The sequence below is a fragment of the Adiantum capillus-veneris genome, chromosome 21 (assembly GCF_014529385.1).
Source record: "Adiantum capillus-veneris isolate H3 chromosome 21, ASM1452938v2, whole genome shotgun sequence".
Taxonomy (NCBI): domain Eukaryota; kingdom Viridiplantae; phylum Streptophyta; class Polypodiopsida; order Polypodiales; family Pteridaceae; genus Adiantum; species Adiantum capillus-veneris.
Window position 1 is genome coordinate 58,955,011 of NC_140951.1, and position 23,518 is coordinate 58,978,528.

General features: G+C 41.7%; 1 protein-coding gene across 2 annotated transcripts in view; it reads left to right on the top strand.

Annotated features, from left to right (window-relative positions):
• The first annotated feature begins 22,795 nt into the window (after positions 1–22,795).
• The window catches only part of LOC147431012 (putative E3 ubiquitin-protein ligase ARI7), a 61,154-nt gene continuing 60,431 nt past the window's right edge, over positions 22,796–23,518 (top strand). Inside the window, exons 1-2 of one of the 2 annotated variants that reach the window (XM_086493528.1) lie at positions 22,799–23,167; positions 23,262–23,472. In XM_086493528.1, the coding sequence (XP_086349654.1) occupies positions 23,296–23,472 (177 nt within the window). In that variant the 5' untranslated portion in view covers positions 22,799–23,167; positions 23,262–23,295. Of the gene's footprint in view, positions 23,473–23,518 lie in introns of both variants that reach the window. The other variant, XM_086493529.1, reaches the window with a different exon arrangement.

A 23,518-nucleotide genomic window follows, 5' to 3' on the forward strand; every position in this document is an offset into this window, starting at 1 on the left:
GAGTATATTCCTTAAGAACAACAGGCTATTTTAGACAACATGATCTTATACTTAAGCAAATAGTTATGATGCAACATACACTGCATGTCAAAGTGTCTTGATAGTCAATTATGGTCTGAAGTACAAGGATTCTAGAATCTTCTTCTAAAAAGGGTGGATTATAAATGATAGGGAGAGATGTAGAGAATCTTTGAAAGGACAAAGAAGACTTATGTGATACCATATACATGTGGTAGTGATGTGTGTGAACACACTAGGACCGTCGGGGCATTTTTTCCCTCTTTAGGAGGTTTTCTCCCCCGTGCATTGTATATACGCCCAGCACTCTAGGGCTATCTATCTTTCCATTGCACACTAAGTAACACACTCTCTATTATGTGCCTTGAGCTTCCTTCGTCTTCTCCAAGCTGTGTGTGTTTCTCTGCAACCCTAATTCCAACAATTGGTATCAGAGCAGGTCACGTCCTCCCGGGCTTAGTCGCTAGCTTCTCCAACATACGCCTGCTCACTTTCTCCGATTTCAGTGAGCTTTGGCGAGCGTTCGTAGGTCGACAAAAATTATGGGGAAAGCTCAAAGAGCTTGGTCTGCTGAGAATTTTGATTTGGGCTCATTTCGGCCTCCGTTTCCACTACATGCAGTACTGCACAGGCTATTTCGTCATTTTGTGCAGAATTTCTGTCAGTGTCGTTTTCTGCATAACAGGTGCCTTATAGTCTTCTACGGTTTGTGCTATATAGCACAGGTTGTTCCCGCTCCATTTCTCCTATTTTCGGACAGTTTTCACATCAGGTGTAGCATTTACCATGGCTGACAACAACAACACAGATGTGTTCAAGATGTTTGCTGTTGAGGACAGGTTGGATGGGGACAACTACCCTATGTAGGCTTATATGATGCAACATGTTCTTGTGTCAAAGGGTGTCTGGAACATTGTGCAGGGCATTGATGTACACCCTGGTTCTGAGGATGTAGGCGATGTTGAGGATGTTGCAGGTCTTGCTGCAAGGATTGCAGCTGTTAGAGTTGTTTTGCCTACGGCAGAACAAGCTCGTTGGGATGTTAAGGATGCGCAGGCTCATGCATTGATTGCGTTGTCTGTGAAGCGCACCATTATTCCTCACATCCGTTCAGCAAAATCTGCAAAACAGGCTTGGGATATTCTAGCAGGTCTTTATGCAAGTCGCAATGAGGCTAAAATTGCTTTGCTGCGTAAAGAGCTGGAGTCGAAGATTATGCATGAGGAAGATGATATGGACACTTTCCTTGCTAGTGTCAAGGATATCAATGAGCAACTTATTTCTGCAGGTGAAGTCATTTCAGACAGTTCCCTTGTGCAGACTGTTCTTGATGCCTTACCAGATTCTTACCAGACTTTTGCTAGTACTTGGAGACTTATGACCCAAGGAAATCCAGAAGTTGTCAAGTTTGATGCATTATGCACATTGTTGTTGCAAGAGTCACTTTCCAGAAAAAACAGGACTAGACAGCGTGCAGTTGAACAGGCTTTTATTGCTTCTCAAAGAAAGGGTGGTAACAGCAATGCAGCCACTTCTTATGGTTTTGCTGCGAGTGGCAAAAATTTTGTTCCTAATGCTTCTGCTGGCAGCAATTCGTCTGGAAAACCTGGTGATAAGGGCAAAAAGAAGATGCGTTGCCATTATTGTAAAGCCAATGATCACTTGATCAAGTCGTGTCCTAAGTTGAAGGCCAAAGAGGCTAAGAAGAAAGAGGGTGGTTCCACTGCAAATGCTGGTTCCACTACAAATGCAACCATTGTTGAGTCTTCTGTGAAAGGAGACTGTGTTGCTGATGTTGATACAGAATGGGCTTTTAGCGCAGAGTGCACTTACAATCCTGCTGTCCATGATGCATGCTTGTCAGTTGCTGCAGATTCACATGTGTGGTATTTCGATAATGGTGCTACAAAGCACATTACCTCACATCGTGAATTGTTTACCTCTCTCGAGTCTGTCCCTCATGGGAATTCAGTCACTTGTGCCAACAACGCCTCTTATCCAGTTCAGGGAGTTGGAAATATTGTGCTCACTGCTGCTAATGGCAGTTCCTTCACACTTGTTGATGCACTTTATGTACCTGGGATCAAGAAGAATCTCTTGTCTGTATCCGCACTTGCTAGACTTGGACTTGTAGTCAAATTTGTGGATGACAGATGTACAGTTTATGATCTCCGTTTTGGTGATGAAATTGTTGCATCTGGGCTTTTGTGCCGTGGGTTGTATAAGCTCACTTTGTATGACAAGTGTGGACAAAATTTTGCAAATGTTGTTGCAGATTCAAGGGCTATTTCAGATGCAAAACTTTGGCATGCTCGTTTTGGTCATCTGAATTTTGCCAGTTTGCTGCGTTTGTAGAAACCTGACATGGTTGCTTCTTTGCCACCTCTTGAAGCACCTGTCAAACATGTTTGTGAAGGCTGTATTTTGGGTATGATGCAGCGTTCTAAGTTTCCAAAGGATGGTTCAGTTTGGGCCACATGCAGGTTGCAGCTTGTGCATAGTGATGTTTGTGGGCCCATGCAAACTCCGTCCTTGGGCAATTACCTGTACTTCGTGACTTTCATTGATGATTACTCCAGGCATGCATGGGTATTTCCGCTTAAAGCGAAGTCCGAAGTTTTTATGTGCTTCAAACAATTTCTGGCTATGGCTGAAAATGTCTCAAAATGTACTATGGGCACGCTCCGTTCCATTTGAGGGGGGGAGTATATGTCTCATGAATTTAATGCATTTCTGGCTAGTCGTGGGATAAAACACCAATGTACAGTGCCTTACACACCTCAACAAAATGGTGTTGCTGAGAGGAACAACAGGTCACTGACGGAAATGGCACGATGTATGGTCAAAAGTCAAGCTTTACCACATTCTTTTTGGCTTGAGGCCATCATGTGTGCCACTTATGTACTTAACAGGTGTTCTACGAAAGCTTTGCAGTCTATTACTCCATATGAAGCATGGCATGATAGAAAGCCTTCTATTGAGCACATGCGTGTTTTTGGTTGTTTGGCATATGCTTTGGTGCCACAAGTGCAGCGCAGAAAATTGGATGATAAGGCTGTCAAATGTATTTTTGTTGGTTATAGTGCTGAAAGCAAAGGTTACAGGTTGTATCATCCGCAAACAAAACGTATTCTAGTTTCTCGGGATGTAGTGTTTGTGGAAGATTCTGTTCAGCCCTTGCTATCATGTACTAGAGACAGTAATGTAAGCTCACAGGACATTTATGACACTTTGTTGCCTCTTTTCAGTGGTGGAAATACGAATGTAAGTTCCAATGAGGCAAATGTACAGCCTATGGGGGTTTCTAAAAATGTTTTAGATCAGCCTATTACTGATGCAGATGTACATGATGTACTTGATGACGAAAGGGCTGAAAATGAGTAGGCTAGAGGTATGCCAAAATGGCTGGTGCACACTTTGCGTGACAGTAAATTGGATGCACCTTTGTCTAGTCGTACTAGTTCAGGCTCTCGCCATGCATCTTACGCATCAGATTGTTATGCTTTGGCTGTGTCTAGCTTACATGATGTTGAGGAGCCTCTCTCTTTTGATGAAGCACAGAATTCAGAAAATTGGATGGCTGCCATGCAATCAGAATATGATGCACTTATAGAAAATGACACATGGACTTTATGTGATTTGCCTCCTGGCAAAAAGGCCATTGGTACGAAGTGGGTTTACAAGTTGAAACGCAAGCCGGATGGTGAGATCGATCGCCATAAGGCTCGACTTGTTGCAAAGGGTTATGCACAGCAAAAAGGCATAGATTATGAAGAGAATTTTGCTCCCACTTGTCGTATGACTACCGTGTGTTTTCTATGTGCATTGGCAGCTCATTTTGGTTGGGATGTACATCAATCAGACATTGTCACTGCTTTCTTGAATGGTGACATATTTGAGAGAGTTTATGTAACGCAGCCTCGCGGTTTTGTCATAAAAGGACAAGAGGACAAAGTGTGAAAATGTAACAAGGCTTTGTATGGGTTGAAGCAATCTCCTCGTGCTTGGTATAAGAAAGGTGACACTCATTTGGTCAAACAAGGCTTTCGTAATAGTCCAACAGAAAGCACATTGTATGTAAAGCGTGAGGGTGATGTACTTCTCATTGTGGTTCTTTATGTTGATGATTTGCTAATTACTGGACCAAATGAGAGACATATTGCTGAATTTAAGGCTGATTTGAATGCTACTTTCAAGATGAAAGATTCGGGGCTGTTGCATCATTATTTGGGTATACAGTTTAAGCAGTGTGATGGTGGTATTGCCTTGTGTCAAAAAAGTTACATAGAGACATTGCTATGTAAGTTTGGACTTGAGGATTGCAAACCTATTGCCACTCCCATGGAAACAGGTTTGAAGTTGAGTCTACATGATGCTGGTGATCCTGCTGATGTCACTCTTTACCAAACTGCTGTTGGCTGCCTCATTTATGTATGCAACACGAGGCCGGATATTCAGTTTGCAGTCTCACAGGTCAGCAGATTTATGCATAGCCCAGGGTCTAAGCATTGGCAGGCTGTCAAGAGGATTTTCCGCTACCTTAGTGGCACTTTACATCTTAGCTTGTTTTATCGCAAGGGGGGATCATTGCCGCCAGACTTACATGCTTTTTCGGACTCATATTGGGTTGGTTGTTTTGACACGCGAGTGTCCACGAGTGGTTTTTGTTTCATGCTTGGCAGTTCATGTATATCATGGTTGAGCAAGAAGCAACCTACTGTGGCCACTTCGAGTTGTGAGGCTGAGTACAGGGCAGTCTTCATAGCTACGGTGGAGTGTGTATGGCTCAGACGCCTTATGGCTGATTTGGGTGTTGGATAGGACACTGCCAACACTATCTACACTGACAGTCAGAGCGCATTGGTAGTTGCGAGGAACCCAGTTTTTCATGCTCGCACAAAGCACATTGAGGTGCATTACCACTATGTCAGGGAGAGGCTCTCAGCAGGAGAGATCAGCTTGGCTTATGTGCCAACACAGGACAACTTTGCAGATCTTTTCACAAAGGCATTGTCTCGTGAGAAGCTTGAAGCTTTCGCAAAGCTTTGGGCTTACTCCCCTTTGTGGACTGATCCTGTCCTCAGGGCATGGCACTTCCCTTTACTCATGTGCCAGCTCTCGTTCACCGCATCACTCTAGGGGGGATTTGTTACCATATACATGTGGTAGTGATGTGTGTGAACACACTAGGACCGCCGGGGCATTTTTTCCCTCTTTAGGAGGTTTTTTCCCCCGTGCATTGTATATACGCCCATCACTCTAGGGCTATCTATCTTTCCATTGCACACTAAGTAACACACTTTCTATTGTGTGCCTTGAGCTTCCTTCGTCTTCTCCAAGCTGTGTGTGTTTCTCTGCAACCCTGTTGGAATTAGGGTTGCAGAGAAACACACACAGCTTGGAGAAGACGAAGGAAGCTCAAGGTACACAATAGAGAGTGTATTCCTTAGTGTGCAATGGAAAGAAAGATAGCCCTAGAGTGATGGGCGTATATACAATGCACGGGGGAAAAAACCTCCTAAAGAGGGAAAAAATGCCCCGGCGGTCCTAGTGTGTTCACACACATCACTACCACATGTATATGGTAACAAATCCCCCCTGGAGTGATGCGGTGAACGAGAGCTGGCACATGAGTAAAGGGAAGTGCCATGCCCTGAGGACAGGATCAGTCCACAAAGGGGAGTAAGCCCAAAGCTTTGCGAAAAGCTTCAAGCTTCTCACGAGACAATGCCTTTGTGAAAAGATCTGCAAGGTTGTCCTATGTTGGCACATAAGCCAAGCTGATCTCTCCTGCTGAGAGCCTCTCCCTGACATAGTGGTAATGCACCTCAATGTGCTTTGTGCGAGCATGAAAAACTGGGTTCCTCGCAACTGCCAATGCGCTCTGACTGTCAGTGTAGATAGTGTTGGCAGTGTCCTGTCCAACACCCAAGTCAGCCATAAGGCATCTGAGCCATACACACTCATCCGTAGCTATGAAGACTGCCCTGTACTCAGCCTCACAACTCGAAGTGGCCACAGTAGGTTGCTTCTTGCTCAACCATGATATACATGAACTGCCAAGCATGAAACAAAAACCACTTGTGGACACTCGCGTGTCAAAACAACCAGCCCAATCTGAGTCCGAAAAAGCATGTAAGTCTGGCGGCAATGATCCCCCCTTGGGATAAAACAAGCCAAGATGTAAAGTGCCACTAAGGTAGCGGAAAATCCTCTTGACAGCCTGCCAATGCTTAGACCCTGGGCTATGCATAAATCTGCTGACCTGCGAGACTGCAAACTGAATATCTGGCCTCGTGTTGCATACATAAATGAGGCAGCCAACAGCAGTTTGGTAAAGAGTGACATCAGCAGGATCGCCAGCATCATGTAGACTCAACTTCAAACCTGTTTCCATGGGAGTGGCAATAGGTTTGCAATCCTCAAGTCCAAACTTACATAGCAATGTCTCTATGTAACTTTTCTGACACAAGGCAATACCACCATCACACTGCTTAAACTGTATACCCAAGTAATGATGCAACAGCCCCAAATCTTTCATCTTGAAAGTAGCATTCAAATCAGCCTTAAATTCAGCAATATGTCTCTCATTTGGTCCAGTGATCAGCAAATCATCAACATAAAGAACCACAATGAGAAATACATCATCCTCACGCTTTACATACAATGTGCTTTCTGTTGGACTGTTACGAAAGCCTCGTTTAACCAAATGAGTGTCAGCTTTCTCATACCAAGCACGAGGAGATTGCTTCAACCCATACAAAGCCTTCTTACATTTGCACACTTTGTCCTCTTGTCCTTTTATGACAAAACCGCGAGGCTGCGTTACATAAACTTCCTCAAATATGTCACCATTCAAGAAAGCAGTAACAATGTCTGATTGATGTACATCCCAACCAAAATGAGCTGCCAATGCACATAGAAAACGCACAGTAGTCATACGACAAGTGGGAGCAAAAGTCTCTTCATAATCTATGCCTTTTTGTTGTGCATAACCCTTTGCAACAAGTCGAGCCTTATGGCGATCGATCTCACCATCCGGCTTGCGTTTCAACTTGTAAACCCACTTTGTACCAATGGCCTTTTTGCCAGGAGGCAAATCACATAAAGTCCATGTGTCATTCTCTATAAGTGCATCATATTCTGATTTCATGGCAGCAATCCAATTTTCTGAATTTTGTGCTTCATCAAAAGACAGAGGCTCCTCAACATCATGTAAACTAGACACAGCCAAAGCATAACAATCTGATGCATAAGATGCATGGCGAGAGCCTGAACGAGTACGACTAGATAAAGGTGCATCCAATTTACTGTCACGCAAAGTGTGCACCAGCCATTTTGGCATACCTCTAGCCTGCTCATTTTCAGCCCTTTCCTCATCAAGTACATCATGTACATCTGCATCAGTAATAGGCTGTTCTAAAACATTTTCAGAAACCCCCATAGGCTGTACATTTGCCTCATTGGAACTTACATTCGTATTTCCACCACTGAAAAGAGGCAACAAAGTGTCATAAATGTCCTGTGAGCTTACATTACTGTCTCTAGTACATGACAGCAAGGGTTGAACAGAATCTTCCACAAACACTACATCCCGTGAAACCAAAATACGTTTTGTTTGCGGATGATACAACCTGTAACCTTTGCTTTCAGCACTATAACCAACAAAAATACATTTGACAGCCTTATCATCCAATTTTCTGCGCTGCACTTGTGGCACCAAAGCATATGCCAAACAGCCAAAAACACGCATGTGCTCAATAGAAGGTTTTCTATCATGCCATGCTTCATATGGAGTAATAGACTGCAAAGCTTTCGTAGGACACCTGTTAAGTACATAAGTGGCACACATGATGGCCTCAAGCCAAAAAGAATGCGGCAAAGCTTGACTTTTGACCATACATCGTGCCATTTCCGTTAGTGACCTGTTTTTCCTCTCAGCAACACCATTTTGCTGAGGTGTATAAGGCACTGTACATTGGTGTTTTATCCCACGACTAGCCAGAAATGCATTAAATTCATGAGACATATACTCCCCCCCTCGATCGGAACGGAGGGTGCCCATAGTACATTTTGAGACATTTTCAGCCATAGCCAAAAATTGTTTGAAGCACATAAAAACTTCGGACTTTGCTTTAAGCGGAAATACCCATGCATGCCTGGAGTAATCATCAATGAAAGTCACGAAGTACAGGTAATTGCCCAAGGACGGAGTTTGCATGGGCCCACAAACGTGACTATGCACAAGCTGCAACCTGCATGTGGCCCTAACTGAACCATCCTTTGGAAACTTAGAACGCTGCATTTTACCCAGAATACAGCCTTCACAAACATGTTTGATAGGTGCTTCAAGAGGCGGCAAAGAAGCAACCATATCAGATTTCTGCAAACGCAGCAAACTGGCAAAATTCAGATGACCAAAACGTGCATGCCAAAGTTTTGCATCTGAAATAGCCCTTGAATCTGCAACAACATTTGCAAAATTTTGTCCACACTTGTCATACAAAGTGAGCTTATACAGCCCACGGCACAAAAGCCCAGATGCAACAATTTCATCACCAAAACTGAGATCATGAACTGTACATCTGTCATCCACAAATTTGACTACAAGTCCAAGTCTAGCAAGTGCGGATACAGACAATAGATTCTTCTTGATCCCAGGTACATAAAGTGCATCAACAAGTGTGAAGGAACTGCCATTAGCAGCAGTGAGCACAATCTTTCCAACTCCCTGAACTGGATAAGAGGCGTTGTTGGCACAAGTGACTGAATTCCCATGAGGGACAGACTCGAGAGAGGTAAACAATTCACGATGTGAGGTAATGTGCTTTGTAGCACCACTGTCGAAATACCACACATGTGAATCTGCAGCAACTCACAAGCATGCATCATGGACAGCAGGATTGTAAGTGCACTCTGCGCTAAAAGCCCATTCTGCATCAACATCAGCATCACAATCTCCTTTCACAGAAGACTCAACAATGGCTGCATTTGTAGTGGAACCAGCATTTGCAGTGGAACCACCCTCTTTCTTCTTAGCCTCTTTGGCCTTCAACTTAGGACACGACTTGATCAAGTGATCATTGGCTTTACAATAATGGCAACGCATCTTCTTTTTGCCCTTATCACCAGAATTGCCAGACGAAGTGCTGCCAGCAGAAGCATTAGGAACAGAATTTTTGCCACTCGCAGCAGAACCATAAGAAGTGGCTGCATTACTGTTACCACCCTTTCTTTGAGAAGCAATAAAAGCCTGTTCAACTGCACGCTGCCTAGTCCTGTTTTTTCTAGAAAGTGACTCTTGCAACAGCAATGTGCATAATGCATCAAACTTGACAACTTCAGGATTTCCTTGGGTCATCAGTCTCCAAGTACTAGCAAAAGTCTGGTAGGAATCTGGTAAGGCATCAAGAACAGTCTGCACAAGGGAACTGTCAGAAATGACTTCACCTGCAGAAATGAGTTGCTCATTGATATCCTTGACACTAGCAAGGAAAGTGTCCATATCATCTTCCTCATGCATAATCTTCGACTCTAGCTCTTTACGCAGCAAAGCAATTTTAGCCTCATTGCGGCTTGCATAAAGACCTGCTAGAATATCCCAAGCCTGTTTTGCAGATTTTGCTGAACGGATGTGAGGAATAATGGTGCGCTTCACAGACAACGCAATCAATGCATGAGCCTGCGCATCCTTAACATCCCAACGAGCTTGTTCTGCTGTAGGCAAAACAACTCTAACAGCTGCAATCCTTGCAGCAAGACCTGCAACATCCTCAACATCGCCTACATCTTCAGAACCAGGACGTACATCAATGCCCTGCACAATGTTCCAGACACCTTTTGACACAAGAACGTGTTGCATCATATAAGCCCACATAGGGTAGTTGTCCCCATCCAACCTGTCCTCAGCAGCAAACATCTTGAACACATCTGTGTTGTTGTTGTCAGCCATGGTAAATGCTGCACCTGATGTGAAAACTGTCCGAAAATAGGAGAAATGGAGCGGGAACAACTTGTGCTATATAGCACAAACCGTAGAAGACTATAAGGCACCTGTTATGCAGAAAACGGCACTGACAGAAAATCTGCACAAAATGACGAAATAACCTGTGCAGTACTGCCCGTAGTGGAAACGGAGGCCGAAATGAGCCCAAATCAAAATTCTGAGCAGACCGAGCTCTTAGAGCTCGCCCAAAATATTTGTCGACCTGCGAACGCTCGCCAAAGCTCACTGAAATCGGAGAAAGTGAGCAGGCGTGTGCTGGAGCAACTGGCGACTAAGCCCGGGAGGACGTGACCTGCTCTGATACCAATTGTTGGAATTAGGGTTGCAGAGAAACACACACAGCTTGGAGAAGACGAAGGAAGCTCAAGGTACACAATAGAGAGTGTATTCCTTAGTGTGCAATGGAAAGAAAGATAGCCCTAGAGTGATGGGCGTATATACAATGCACGGGGGAAAAAACCTCCTAAAGAGGGAAAAAATGCCCCGGCGGTCCTAGTGTGTTCACACACATCACTACCACATGTATATGGTAACAAACCCTAATTCCAACATTATGTGAAATGTGTTGTGAATCTTCCAAGCATTAGGGAGAGCTATTTGAAAGGAATAGGCATTGATACGATTAGTGATTTTAAAGAGACATTAATACTATGGTGCTAACTTGACAACAAGATTGTCTATGCTCTTAAGACGTCTCTTTCTAATGGGAAGCATCACAAAATCTCCCTCTTTGAATTCCATGGGTGTCTCTTTTTATTTTCTTATTTCATCTAAGCATGTTGTGCTTTGTAAATTTCTTGTTTGCTTGCTCCAAGGTTTGGGTGTGTCGTCAAGCAATTTCATCAACATGTGGTACTTTATGAGATATATGAAACAAAAGAGTAGGTAGTGAGTATCCATATACAATTTGAAATGGTGATTTTCTCGTGGATGAATGAGGGGCGTTGCTTTATGCAAATTGAAGCAAGTGAATTTATGTGTCCCAAGTTTTCGGCCTCTCATGAGTGTATGTTCGTAAAAGATCTAGAATGGTGATATTGGTCTCTTCGTTTTGTCCTTAGATTTCGGATAAAATGCAAAAGTGAAGCCTATTTGAGTACCTAAATTTGTGAAAACTGTCACCCAAAAATTATTGCAAAAATATCTATCTCGATTAGATATGATAGATTTAGGCATTCTATGCAAAACAAAAATACCCTTAAGAAACAATTGAGCCGCTTGTTTAATTGAGAGGGCCTTCTTACAAGGTAAAAAGTAAGCCTGTTTGCTAAATCTATCTACGATGTTCCAAATCATATCGTTATGTACACGATTGAGTGGCAATCTAGTAATAAAATCCATAGAAATGTGTTGCCAAGGAGAGTCAGGAGAATAGATAAAGGCATCAACAAACCATATTGCTTACCATGATGGTGCTTGATTCGTTGACAAACAAAACATTGTGCAAGATATGTAACATCATCTTTTTTATGAGACGGCCAATAGAATTGAGATTCTACTACATGAATAGTCGTGACAATCTCACGGCGGTCTAAATAAGATGGAGTAGAATTTGTCAAAATCTATTTGTGTACTATGTGACAGTTTCCCATATGCTTAGATTGAAGAGTATCCCATGCATGTTTAGATTTCTCTTTGTATTAAGAAGGAAAAATTTATTTCATTATTATTCTTTGAAATTTATTCCAAGATTGTGATCATTTGTGTCATTTGCCAGTCACATTCCACCAGAGAGAAGCATGTTCCATCATTTGGTTTGTTGTACACTTGATGTTGTCTTGTTCGCTGAACTTTTATCCTTGAAAGTAGTCATCCAAGAATGATAACGAAAGAGAGAAGCATATATATATCTTTTCTTCCATCATAATTTCTAAGAGTAAATGTCTTTATAGAGAGCTTTTTTTTTTTTTGCTTTGGCTTGAGCATTAATCACTTTGATAAGCTGTTTGTCTCCGTTGTCATCTTTATGATTGCGCTTATGGAAACTCTGCTTTTATGACTTCCCAAGCTTTTGTTGAAGGAGAGTACGTGCAATGCATTCCTTTTCAAGATCTTCGAAAAGAACATCAATCTTTTGATCCATAACAAGAGAACCTTGGGTGGTTATAGTTGGTTAGCTCAAGCAAAATAAAAGTTAAAATGTACATGCAATAGTTAAATTGCAAAAAAGAAAAAAAACATAAGAAAACGAATAAGGTGATATTTATGTATGTTGAACGAGCCAAAAAAATTCCAAGAAGACCTCCAAATATGCAAAGCCTTTGAACAATCCAAATACATGAAAGATAAGAGAGCAAGAGTTATGCAATCAAGAGAGCGTATGTCATTATTAAGAGAGAAAATTAGCATAAAAGAGGATAAAAGTATATCTTTTGCAGCTTTTTGATCAAGTAACTTCTTAATCCTTGGTATTGCATGCTTATCCTTGACTATTACATGATTTAATCCGCAATAATTGATACAAAGATGTAGAGTACTCCATGGAGAAACACTGAGTTGAATGAAGCCTTGTTGAAGAAGTTGAGTAAGTTGCTCTTTGAGTTCCACACACTCATGCACCGACGTCTTGTATGGTCTACGAGACTTGGTTGAGCTCTTGGAATAAGCTCTTTTGCATGATCAGCTTCATGCTTGGGTGGTAACTCTATGTTGATCCTTGCAAACACATAGACTCACTTCCTAGGACTTTGCAACTTCCCAAATCCAACAACTTTCATGTGACTTTCCATACCCTAGGCTCCTAATCCCACATTCCCACATGAATACACTTTCGGATAGTCAGTCCCTAACGCAGGCACTATCCGATGCCTTGAATTTTTTTGCACATCATCCATGGAACCTAGAAACAACTCAATCACATCCTCCTCTTTATTCATCTCACTATCTGTCTCTTTAAATGGGCTTTGAATATAATGAAAAACATCATTGTTATGTATGATTTTCTTCTCCTTAAAAAACAAGGTCACTTTTTCCATATGCAAATGATATGACTCTCATAAATTTGGTCAATGGATGTTCCACTTCCACTTCATGAGCATACTCTAGTGGTAGGGTAGGGGTATGTAGGGGCTCTTCTAGGCTCTTTTTGCACCTCCTTGTCCTCCATCTTTGGTATCCCCATTTCATGGTTTAATGGCAGCATACAAGCCGATCCGTCATCATCATCATCACTTGACTTCTCTTTAAAATCTTCATATGCATCCCTCAATCTCTCACATACTTTTTGCAAAATTCAAACCTTCTTTTATGCTAGAGCATGATTTCCTCCTCTCCCCTTTGTGATCATCTAATTAATGGGTTCAATCCCTTGTCTACATGTCTGAGTCATATGGGAACAAGCCCTTTTGGTTACTTGAGGAGAACTACTCCTTATTCTTGAGTTTGCATGGAAAGTTTAAACTCTATATATGTAATAGATTGTTTAATCAAATATACAAGCAAGTTCTATTTTTGTGTCGAAGATTTTTCTCTTCTCTCTCTCTCTCTCTCTCTCTCTCTCTCTCTCTCTCTCTCTCTCTCTCTCTCTCTCTCTCTCTCTCTCGTTCATCTTCCTTCGTTGCACGCTCTCTATCTACACCATGGCTTCTCATTGTTGGCATCTACCCTAGTTCCATCTCCCAACATGTGCTCACAACCAGCTAGGCAAGGGATCAAGGAAAGTGTGTGTGCACGAGCAGCTTTTCAAAATGCACGTGCAGAGACAATACCACAGGTTTCATCCCCCATAGATTCTAAAGCAAATTTTTTGTAGCATATCAAAAAGCTGCTAATACTATTAAGCGGTGGGTCCTTGTAGGCAACAAAGCTTCACTGCAGCAGCGCACTCAAGTTAGAAAACGATATCGTAGCGTATCAAAATGTTGTCCATCAAGCAACGATAGATGCTACAACATGGAAGAGTTCACTTTTTATACAAAAGATTTGGGGAGTTCAAATGTGCGACAAGACTTGACAAATTGGCAAGAACAATATGCTTTTCATGTGCTAAAGATTGTTTCGAAAATTTCTTAGGTTATATATGAGTTGTGCTTGAGGCACATAAAGCAAACAAGAATTTGGAGCCATGAAGCACCATCTGTCATGCACGAAGACTTGCTTTGAGAACGTGCTATACGACTTCAAAAATTGTTATTCTCTATTTAGTATCTTAGATTTGTTATATTTTTGTCTTTTGTCAACACAATTACACATTTTCAGTCAAAGCCTTGTTTTAGCCTATCAGTTTGTCAGTTACAGCCATGCCAAAATTTTGTACAGGTTATAGACACTACCACATATAAGTGCTAAGACCTCCCATTTCTATTTGATCAATTTCTTATTGTCTCACTCTGATTGTAGTCTAAGGGAAGTACACACACACACACACACACACACACACACACACACACACACACACCCCTATGTTGTTGTTGGGGGGGTGGGGGGGGGGACTTCTACTCATAGTTTCAAGTGATTCAGCTCTGCCATAGTTTGTATCAAGTCCCTTGTCAGTGGTTTGGGCTCGAGGGGGGGATTTTTGGGTTCAAGCCCTTGTTGACGTGTCTGAGTCATATGAGAACAAGCCCTTTTGGTTAACTAAGGAGAACTACTACTTATTCTTGAGTTTGCATGGAAAGTTTAAACTCTATATATGTAGTAGACTGTTTAATCAAATATACGAGCGAGATCTATTTTTGTGTCAAATCTCTCTCTCTCTCTCTCTCTCTCTCTCTCTCTCACACACACACACACACACACACACATTCATCTTCCTTCTCTACATGCTCTTCATCTACACCATGGCTTGTCACTGTTGGCATCCACCCTAGCTGCATCTTCTACACTAACCATTCATATGCATTCTCAAGGTCATCCTCAAAATCATCTAACTTCTCTAAATCTCTTTCCATCTTCTTATGGCATGATGCTCCACGCAGCTTCCTAATGATTTTATGAAACTTCGTGCACAAATCAACTATGCACCACTTCTTACATGCATCTTCCTTTGAGCATTCATCAACTACACATGGAGAATCCTCCACTTCATGCTTCCAACTCATGCCAACCTCACATTTCCTCTTTTTCTTTTTACCCCCCATCACAAACACTTCAATTAACATACAAAAACCATGTTCAACCCTCAAAACTAGTGCATGACACCAATCTAATATTGATTGAACTTGCTAAACGGAGAGCCACAAATATAGTACCGAGATCCAGAAGATTCATCTAGTTGGCTGCTTGAACTGATTGAGATATTTTAGTTTAGTAATGTATTTTATGTGTTTGGAAAATTCAGTAAAATATATAGTCCTTGAATTTGTTTGCTTTGAGATGTCGGATTTTTCGCTTCCCATCATGAAATTATGCCATGTTGAATTTTCCACCACTGCCAAGTTTGCTTCAAATAATTGATTACCCCTTAGAAAATAATGCTCCCCCCAAAATCGTTGACCATTGTGCATAATGTGAATGGCTTCAGCTCTTTATTATATTTGTGTATTCTGGATTTGGGACTGAGCACTCCTTCCTCTTCGCTATTGCGCAAGCATTGTGCCGTCTTCACACTATTAATCCAGTTCTTCCAAATGTGCTATATTGCTCAATGCACATTGGTCCCTTCTATTCTCCCAACCCTACTCCCTTATGTCTTCTTGCCCTTCGTCCTTTTGCACTTTCTATTGCTACAAAATCCATTGGCTGTCTGAAATTCAGATCGCAACTCCACCTGCACCTCCTATTGCAGTAATTTTGCCTACTGCGGAAGATTTGCATGTACAGAATTAATTGGATTTTCACCATTCATGAGTTTCCATGGCAACAATCCTTTTCCCCAAGACCCCAAGTCTTCTCTTAATCATCATCCATCAAGGCTGAAGCCTAGCACGATTGCCAGTGTTGAGCCTTGCACACACATGGAGAAAGAGAGACACATATGCCTTCCAATTGCCATGCATTGTATTGCTTGATTGATAAATGTGAGATACAAAGTTTCTTTTAATAAGCAACGAGTCACTTCCTAGGACTTTGCAACTTCCCGAATCCCATGACTTTCATGTGACTTCCCATGTCCCTAGGCTCCTAAGCCCACATTCCCACATGAATATAATTTCGGATAGTCAATCCCTAACACTCTAAAAGTTCTTTAGGAAACACATCATCAAATTTTCTTAGCCACTCAAATTCAAGTGTTTCTGACTTCTTCTCTGCTAGGTTAAGCTTCACTGCAAAAATCATTTCATTTTTTTTATAGCTCGTCATTGATTTAGTGAAGTTCACTAGTTGAAATTTTGATTTTTTAAAATTTTTGGTAACGATAACCCTAGAGTTATGCTCATTTACAAAAGTTGATGAAGCATTTTTGCAATGCAAGTGAGCATCATTTTCCTTGAACCAAGCCATCCCTTAAATTTTGTCATAGACTCCTATAGGTCAGACTCTAAAATGGGTTGAAGTGTTGTGACCATCCAAGACAAAATTCAAGCTACCCAATGAAGTAGAATATTCGATTTTCCTACATGTAGTCAATTTCACTATGAGGTTTGTTTCAAAGTGTTGTGACCATCCAAGACAAAATTCAAGGTACCCAATGAAGTAGAATATTCGATTTTCCTACATGTAGTCAATTTCACTATGAGGTTTGTTTCAAAGTGTTCACGCAGAATGAGGTTTCTAATGCATATAGGAGAGATGAAAGAATGTGTACTCTTAGAATCAATCAATAAGGTAAAGTGCTTACTTCGATACTCTGTTGGGGTGTGAATTACTAAAAATTGTTCATTCACTCCTTAATGTTCGATCGTAGCATGGACGTATGGATTGGCTTGAATCCTTTCACCTCTAGCACCTTGAGCTCCCAGCCACATCCTAAGTCGGAGTAGCGTGAGAATCGTAAACCAATCCTTTGGGCTATCATCAATGTAAATAAAGAATTGGCAGAAAGATTCTTGGTTATGAGTGAGGTAACCGATCAACACTCTTCCAACAAGTCATGGTTTTTGGTGTTGCAAACACGTTGGTCCCAATCTCAAGATAAAAGAGTTCCCTTGCATCTCTCAATAACCACGTTTCCATATTGTTGAACACTATGGCCAAGACTTTGTTTCTCTTGCTAAAGCATTCAGATGTCACCTTAGGAGCCATTGTTCACTACAAAAAAGACATTCAAAGAAATTCTTATTATACTCGTATGACACTCCAATCAATTTATTGTAGCTCAATACCACATAAATCCACACAAAAGACAATTCAAGCAGGTGTCACCAACCAATATCACTCATAAATGCATCATGAATACAATATTCTTTCTCAAATAGCATGCATGAATGCGTGCATGATACATGAATAACCTGACTAGTATTAGACTTCATGATATCCCTATAACCTTAGGCTCTGATCCTAGGTGAGAGATACCCCTCCCAGGGGTCTATGCAAAAAATATACAATTTACAGTTTTATATAATTTCAATATACAATAGAGTTGCATAAGCATTTGCATAGGGGAGGAGTTCTCATCACCAAACCTAGCATGGAGTTTAAGCCATGAGTCGGACTGCATGCAACTAGTGCTACCTCTGAATGGGTGATATGAATGAAAGCGTACTCAAGGAGATAACAAGGTGAAGGGTGAATATATATGTACACTGCATTTTGTGTGTGTGTGTGTGTGTGAGAGAGAGAGAGAGAGAGAAGAGTAGAGGGTGAAATAGATTGTGCAAAGAAACAGGGGAATGACAAAAGAGAATCTTTAAATGCCCCATCTAAATGAAACAAGCAGCCATGAATTAATGCAATAACAAAAGCTGGGTAAACCATAACATCCAAAACATAAATGGCTAGCAAAGCACCAGGCCTTGTGTAAGGATCGACCAGTCCACCCATCTAATTCGACTCTACTATGGATAGAGAGAATTTCACTTTGCATGGAGCGAGCCAAAACACCTCCAACTTACCTGAGCCAGACATAAGCTAAGGCCACTTTGCCTCCCTCCATGAACCCAAGCTCTAAAAGGATCATAAATACTAGTAGGTAGTAGGGTATCAACATCCACCATACCAATAAAGGTGCCATGCCTCTTTGATACCCAACATCGGGTGTTTGGGAAAAGCCAAGGCAAGATCCATGACGCATTAGCTGTGCATGCCATTCAATTTGTGGTGCACAAACCATGTAGATAAGCCTAACAAAAAAGAAAATCTAGGCAACACCCTCTATCCAACAAATCCCCAGGTCAACGATCCTTTCATCTAAGGCTAAGCAATGTAGGTGATCCTAATCTTGTAGCGACGCTGTCATGAGAACATAACACATGAGTCCAATCACAATAGCATTTTCCATATGCATAAATAAGTGTTTCCAAGCATTCAAACTGTATAGAGTCTCTACCATTACATGTCCATCATAAACCATCAAAGTCACTTTGTGATCCAATCAAAAACCATAAACCATACACTGGGTGATGCACATCCACTCGTGCAAAACCACTTTTAGCACGCAACATGGCTACAAAAATTTCGACAACATTTTGATACCAGATCCAAGAGCCACACCGGCTTCCACAATTAAAATCACAACCATAATCTGTGAGGGATCTCAGCCCTTGATCATAAACCATATTCATTACTCAACGGACTCCCACACTTGGAGTTTGACATGTCCACTGCAATCAAACTGAGTCAACACACATGGCCCTTAAGAAAAAACTTTTTATGCAAAAACTTTTTATGCATAAAATTAACCCAAACAGTGACTAAACATGACTTCAAAATCCCTTTTTGACAATGTTTAACCATGCATACGTGATGCACTATGGCCGCATCTCACCCCCTAGCACATAGAGCTAGTCTTTGACCTAGAAGGGTGGACAGCAATATACACATGCACATGAGGAATCCACATCCATCCGTGAGGTTCCATACATCATAGGACATCATCCCATCAACTTAACCATGATCAAAAACTACCCCATTACTTTGATCAAGCATATGCCATAACATCACCTATAGGCGAAAAACATTTTTTTGTTATTTTCGGGTGGATATATAACATGAAGAGGAAAGTATATGACCTCAAACCAATGCATCAAGCTCAGCCCCATAGTATAGACTAACACCTTATCATATCATTTTTTCCATATAAGAATTATGCAAATAACCATGACATAAAAAGAAAGCCACCTTATTCATATTTGCCCGTACAGTTCGGGTTGACTAACCACATACCCCCATATAAATTTATGGGCATCAAAAACTTGAAATCATCTCACCAAAAAAACCATAAAACATATGTGAACCACTCGTCAAACTCATGACGATATATGCTACTCCCCCTAGGTAGCACCCCTACATACGTAGGTAACCCCATACAAGAAATGTTTAATAACTCGCACTCACGAAGTGATATCAGTGATCCAAATACATTTATCAGCAAGTTTCATCAAGTTTTTAATTTGTTTAAGTGGGTCTGTTCATTCGATGAATCCAGATGGTGGTTCTCCAAGGAGTCTGGGGTCCAAAATATTGATTGTACAACAAGCTGTATTTTGACCATAACCCTTTACTCATATGGAATTTTCACCTAAAACACACAAGAGAAATTGTCCTAAATGATGATTTTAATCTGGTTGAAAGGGTTTGAGGTTTGGGAGATACGATCAAAACAACAAATATTCCTACCGCCTACATGACGTAAAACGAAAAGCGACTTTTATGCGCATATGTGACCATAAACACACCGCGTGCATAAATCAACGTGCTAAATATTTTGAAAAAAAATGGAGCATCCTCGTACACATATGGTAAGTCCAACATGCCCTCGTACACAAAAAAGTAACCACCGAGAGGGGGTAGTTACTCAGAAAACGAAGTAGAGAGAGAAAGGGATAATGGCTATGGAGTTTAAAGCTTCTTACCGTACTTGAGAAGTGATTACCAGCTTTTGAAAGGCTTCTTTTTTGCCGCTAGAGTTCGGTGATGAGAGCTACATAGAGGTTTTTGCCACGAAGTCGTTGAAGAACACGCACACCGTGAAGAGAGAAGAGAAGATAGTAAGCAAGTAGAGAGAGAGAGTGTTCTTCTTCTTCTTCTTCTTCTTCCCGTGAATGAGAGAGAAGATCTTATGAAGTTGGTGATAGATAACTTTCACCAGTCTGTATAATATGTATGTATAGCCATGCAGTAGTAGACGCAATTGTCGGCACTGGAAATGAGCACTAGAGGCCAATTTATAGGCACTTGGTCAGGCCGCCGACTTGCTCCTTAAGCCATCCACTAGCACCCACTCTTTGGCCAGATATAGAACCTTGCTTTTGGAAACCTTGCTAAGCACAAGACTTTGCTTTTGGTGGTCAACACCACCTATTTCCTTTAATTTTTACAGCAAAAATTGATTAATTGGACAAGGTGCAGGATTTGTTCTTGATGGCCTACAGGGAATGGGTGCATTGAACCATTCGGACGAGTACGGGAGGATATTGCGTACACAAAATCTAGGCTTGAGTATAGAGAAGGCCAAAAAGTTATTACTATAAGATTCATTAGTAACAATATTCAGAGAAGTATTGATTTTGCAATGTTATTGAAATATGAGTTGGTGCCTTTCATATCATGATATGTCTAGGCAAATATATCCTTGAATCCCTTGAGAAGTTCTTTAAGTACGAACTCCACTGTACGTACGTGTGTGTGCGTGTACATATATGTACTTTGTAGGCTCTCACATAGGTGTTATGAAATGATTTGTTGTTCCTCCTAATGTTCTCTTAAAGCTCTATCATCCTCTCTACCCCGTTCTACATAGTGGGTTCTCATAGCTAGAGGTTTCTACTCATGGACTTCTTTCTCTACTAGAGCCCTATACACATGCTCTTTAGCTTCACTCTACATCCTGACCCTCTTGGCAAGGGTACTAATGTGTATGGTTTTGTGCCTTTGAGATGGAGAAACATAACAAGCGTCATATTTCAAGTGATTTGCCATGTGCAAAAGCTATCGATTTAAGAAGAATGAAAGATTTATAAGCCAATTAGTCCCTTTTGAAGTTTTAATCAAACCATATGTGTATAAGTATGATTATCAATAAATTTGCTTCTAGAATTATAATCAAGGCAGCACCATCAAGCAAGTCTCCCTTATGCAACACACTTGAAGTTGCAAAATCTTCTTGAAAGCAAAATTGCTACTTGAACATGGGTTTTCCTTTCGTAAGGAGGCTATAGGAGCCTATGGTTGCAAATCAACTAGAATTCATTGTTAGATGTGTATGGCCATTTGATCCACGTCTATTGATACACACAATCTAGTTGAATAGGGCTAGGGTATCATGCACACCTTTGCAACAAACTACCGATTCCAATTTGCTCCAACCTTTGCACCTACATGACCCGGAGGATAGTAGGTAACAATTACAATAAAATCTAATAGGGAAGTAGGTCTTCCTATTAACATGGAGATTCCAGAGGATGAAAAGTCAAGCATGAAAGAATGATGATGTCAAAGGTTCGAAAAATAATGGGAGAGAAGCCAACACGATGTGTCTTCCATTAATGCCCCACTCAACACCCTCATCAACACATCTTATCCCTGTGAGCCTTTTCTGTCTCCCTTAGTGACCATGGGAGCGTTGATGTAAGCACATGCTCCTGGAAATTGTTGAGAGCCACATCTCTGTTGCTTCATTTTTTTGTTTTTCTCAGCTCGCTCAAGTAGCCCACCAAATCCTAGGAGTTTTGCATGCATTTCATGAGGCTTACACCTTCATTCCTGTGACCTAGTCCCTAATGCTTTGAAAGCTAGCCAATAGGCTCTATGTGATTGGGCACAATCATAGCAAGTGCTTTTGCGACCACCAACGCGACTAGGCTTGGTAGCATTGTTCGCCAATGCACACCGACATCAAACAAATATAGAGATGGGATGTTTGTAGCGACATCAATACAAGGCCTTTTGCAGGCATGGACGGGGTTGGGCGGTAGGAGTGCAAAGGTCTACATCAATTGGGTGCATCTCTCTCTCTCTCTCTCTCTCTCTCTGTGCGTGTGTGTGTGTGTGTGTGTGCGCAGTTAGCGTCCTTGCTCTAAAGTCTCCAAGAATCTTGGAAGAAATGAATAGGTTTTAATTATTTTCAAGCCATTAGAACCATTAGGAACTTAACCATCACCCTAGAAAGAAATCCAAAGTGCTTAAAACATCGACACAATTGTTGATCGTGTTTTGACTTTCCTTTAGTGAGCCAATCAAAACGTATGAGCTAGTTTAACCTTAGCATGCAAGTTTGGCAATGCCTCCAATGTGCATGCATGTTGCACCTTGATAGAGTTGGGCAATAGTTCAATGGAGGTAAGAGTTCACCAAGATGAATGGTTTGTTGCCAACTCAACTCTTGTAGTGTGCACATGAGCTCTGATCGATGCCAATTCCATTCAAAAAGTAGAGGTGGCCCATCATTATTTTCCTGGTGCAGATTGCCTTATAATCCCATTGAGCGATTTCTTCAGCCCGCCAAGGACTTGATCGTTGAGAACAGTCACATTCAACTTGGCGGGAGCAAAGCCTAGTGGTTGCAGATGCTCTACAGCAAGCATGCAACTGCTTCAGAAAAAGCTACTGCTTGCATTAGAAGCTTCTCGCTTGTGTATAGGCAATGTGTGCAACATGCCGTTCGCTTGGAGGGCGTTCACCAAATGCAAACGAACGCATTGTGAACGCCTATGTGCGCATTGCATCTCTTCTCGTGTGGCATTTTGCCCAACTTTAGCCTTTAGCATTTCACCCCCCTAGCCTAGGCTAGTCCTGTCGCGTTTGAGAAATGTCCGCGTCTCCTTTTCACCATCTCTAAAGAAACCACGAAAAAGCCTCGTTGATCTCTCTCTCTCTCTCTCTCTCTCTCTCTCTCTCTGTGCGGCAGAATGCTCTTGCTCGTCCGTCATGCTCCGTAGTCCACTATTCCCTCAGAGGAGCAGCTCACATTTCCCCGCCTCTCCCCTGCGTTGGGTCAATAGGGTATTCCGATCACACTGCATTTTGAGTGTGGAATCTGCCTTTGCCCCTGCTCTTTGCCACTGTACTTCGCAGGCTGGGAAGGCTTCTTGACGTGACGAAGCCCGACAGTACAGAAGACACCCGCGTGCAAGTGCTTAGAAACCCTAATTGGTTGCAGATTGTCGAGTAAGCACATATCGGGCTACCGGGTATCCCGCTTTTTGGCACACACCCCCTTCATTTTTTTCTGTGTTGTGGTGCATATTTTTTTGTCGGGCAGGGCTTTTTGGGGGTGAATCATCGAGTGGAAGAAGATGGACTCAGATGATGACATGCATGATGCAATGGGGAGTGCATCTGAAGGGGAGCAAGAGTATCAGAGTGATCTAATGCCTTCAGATAATGAGGTTAATGAGAGTGATGAGTCAGATTATGGGTTTGATGACAATGGCGTTGATGATGATCCGCAGCCAGCTTCCAGTCGTTCACAGGTAGTAGCTTACACATTTCTAAATTATGACGTTAATTTCATCACGT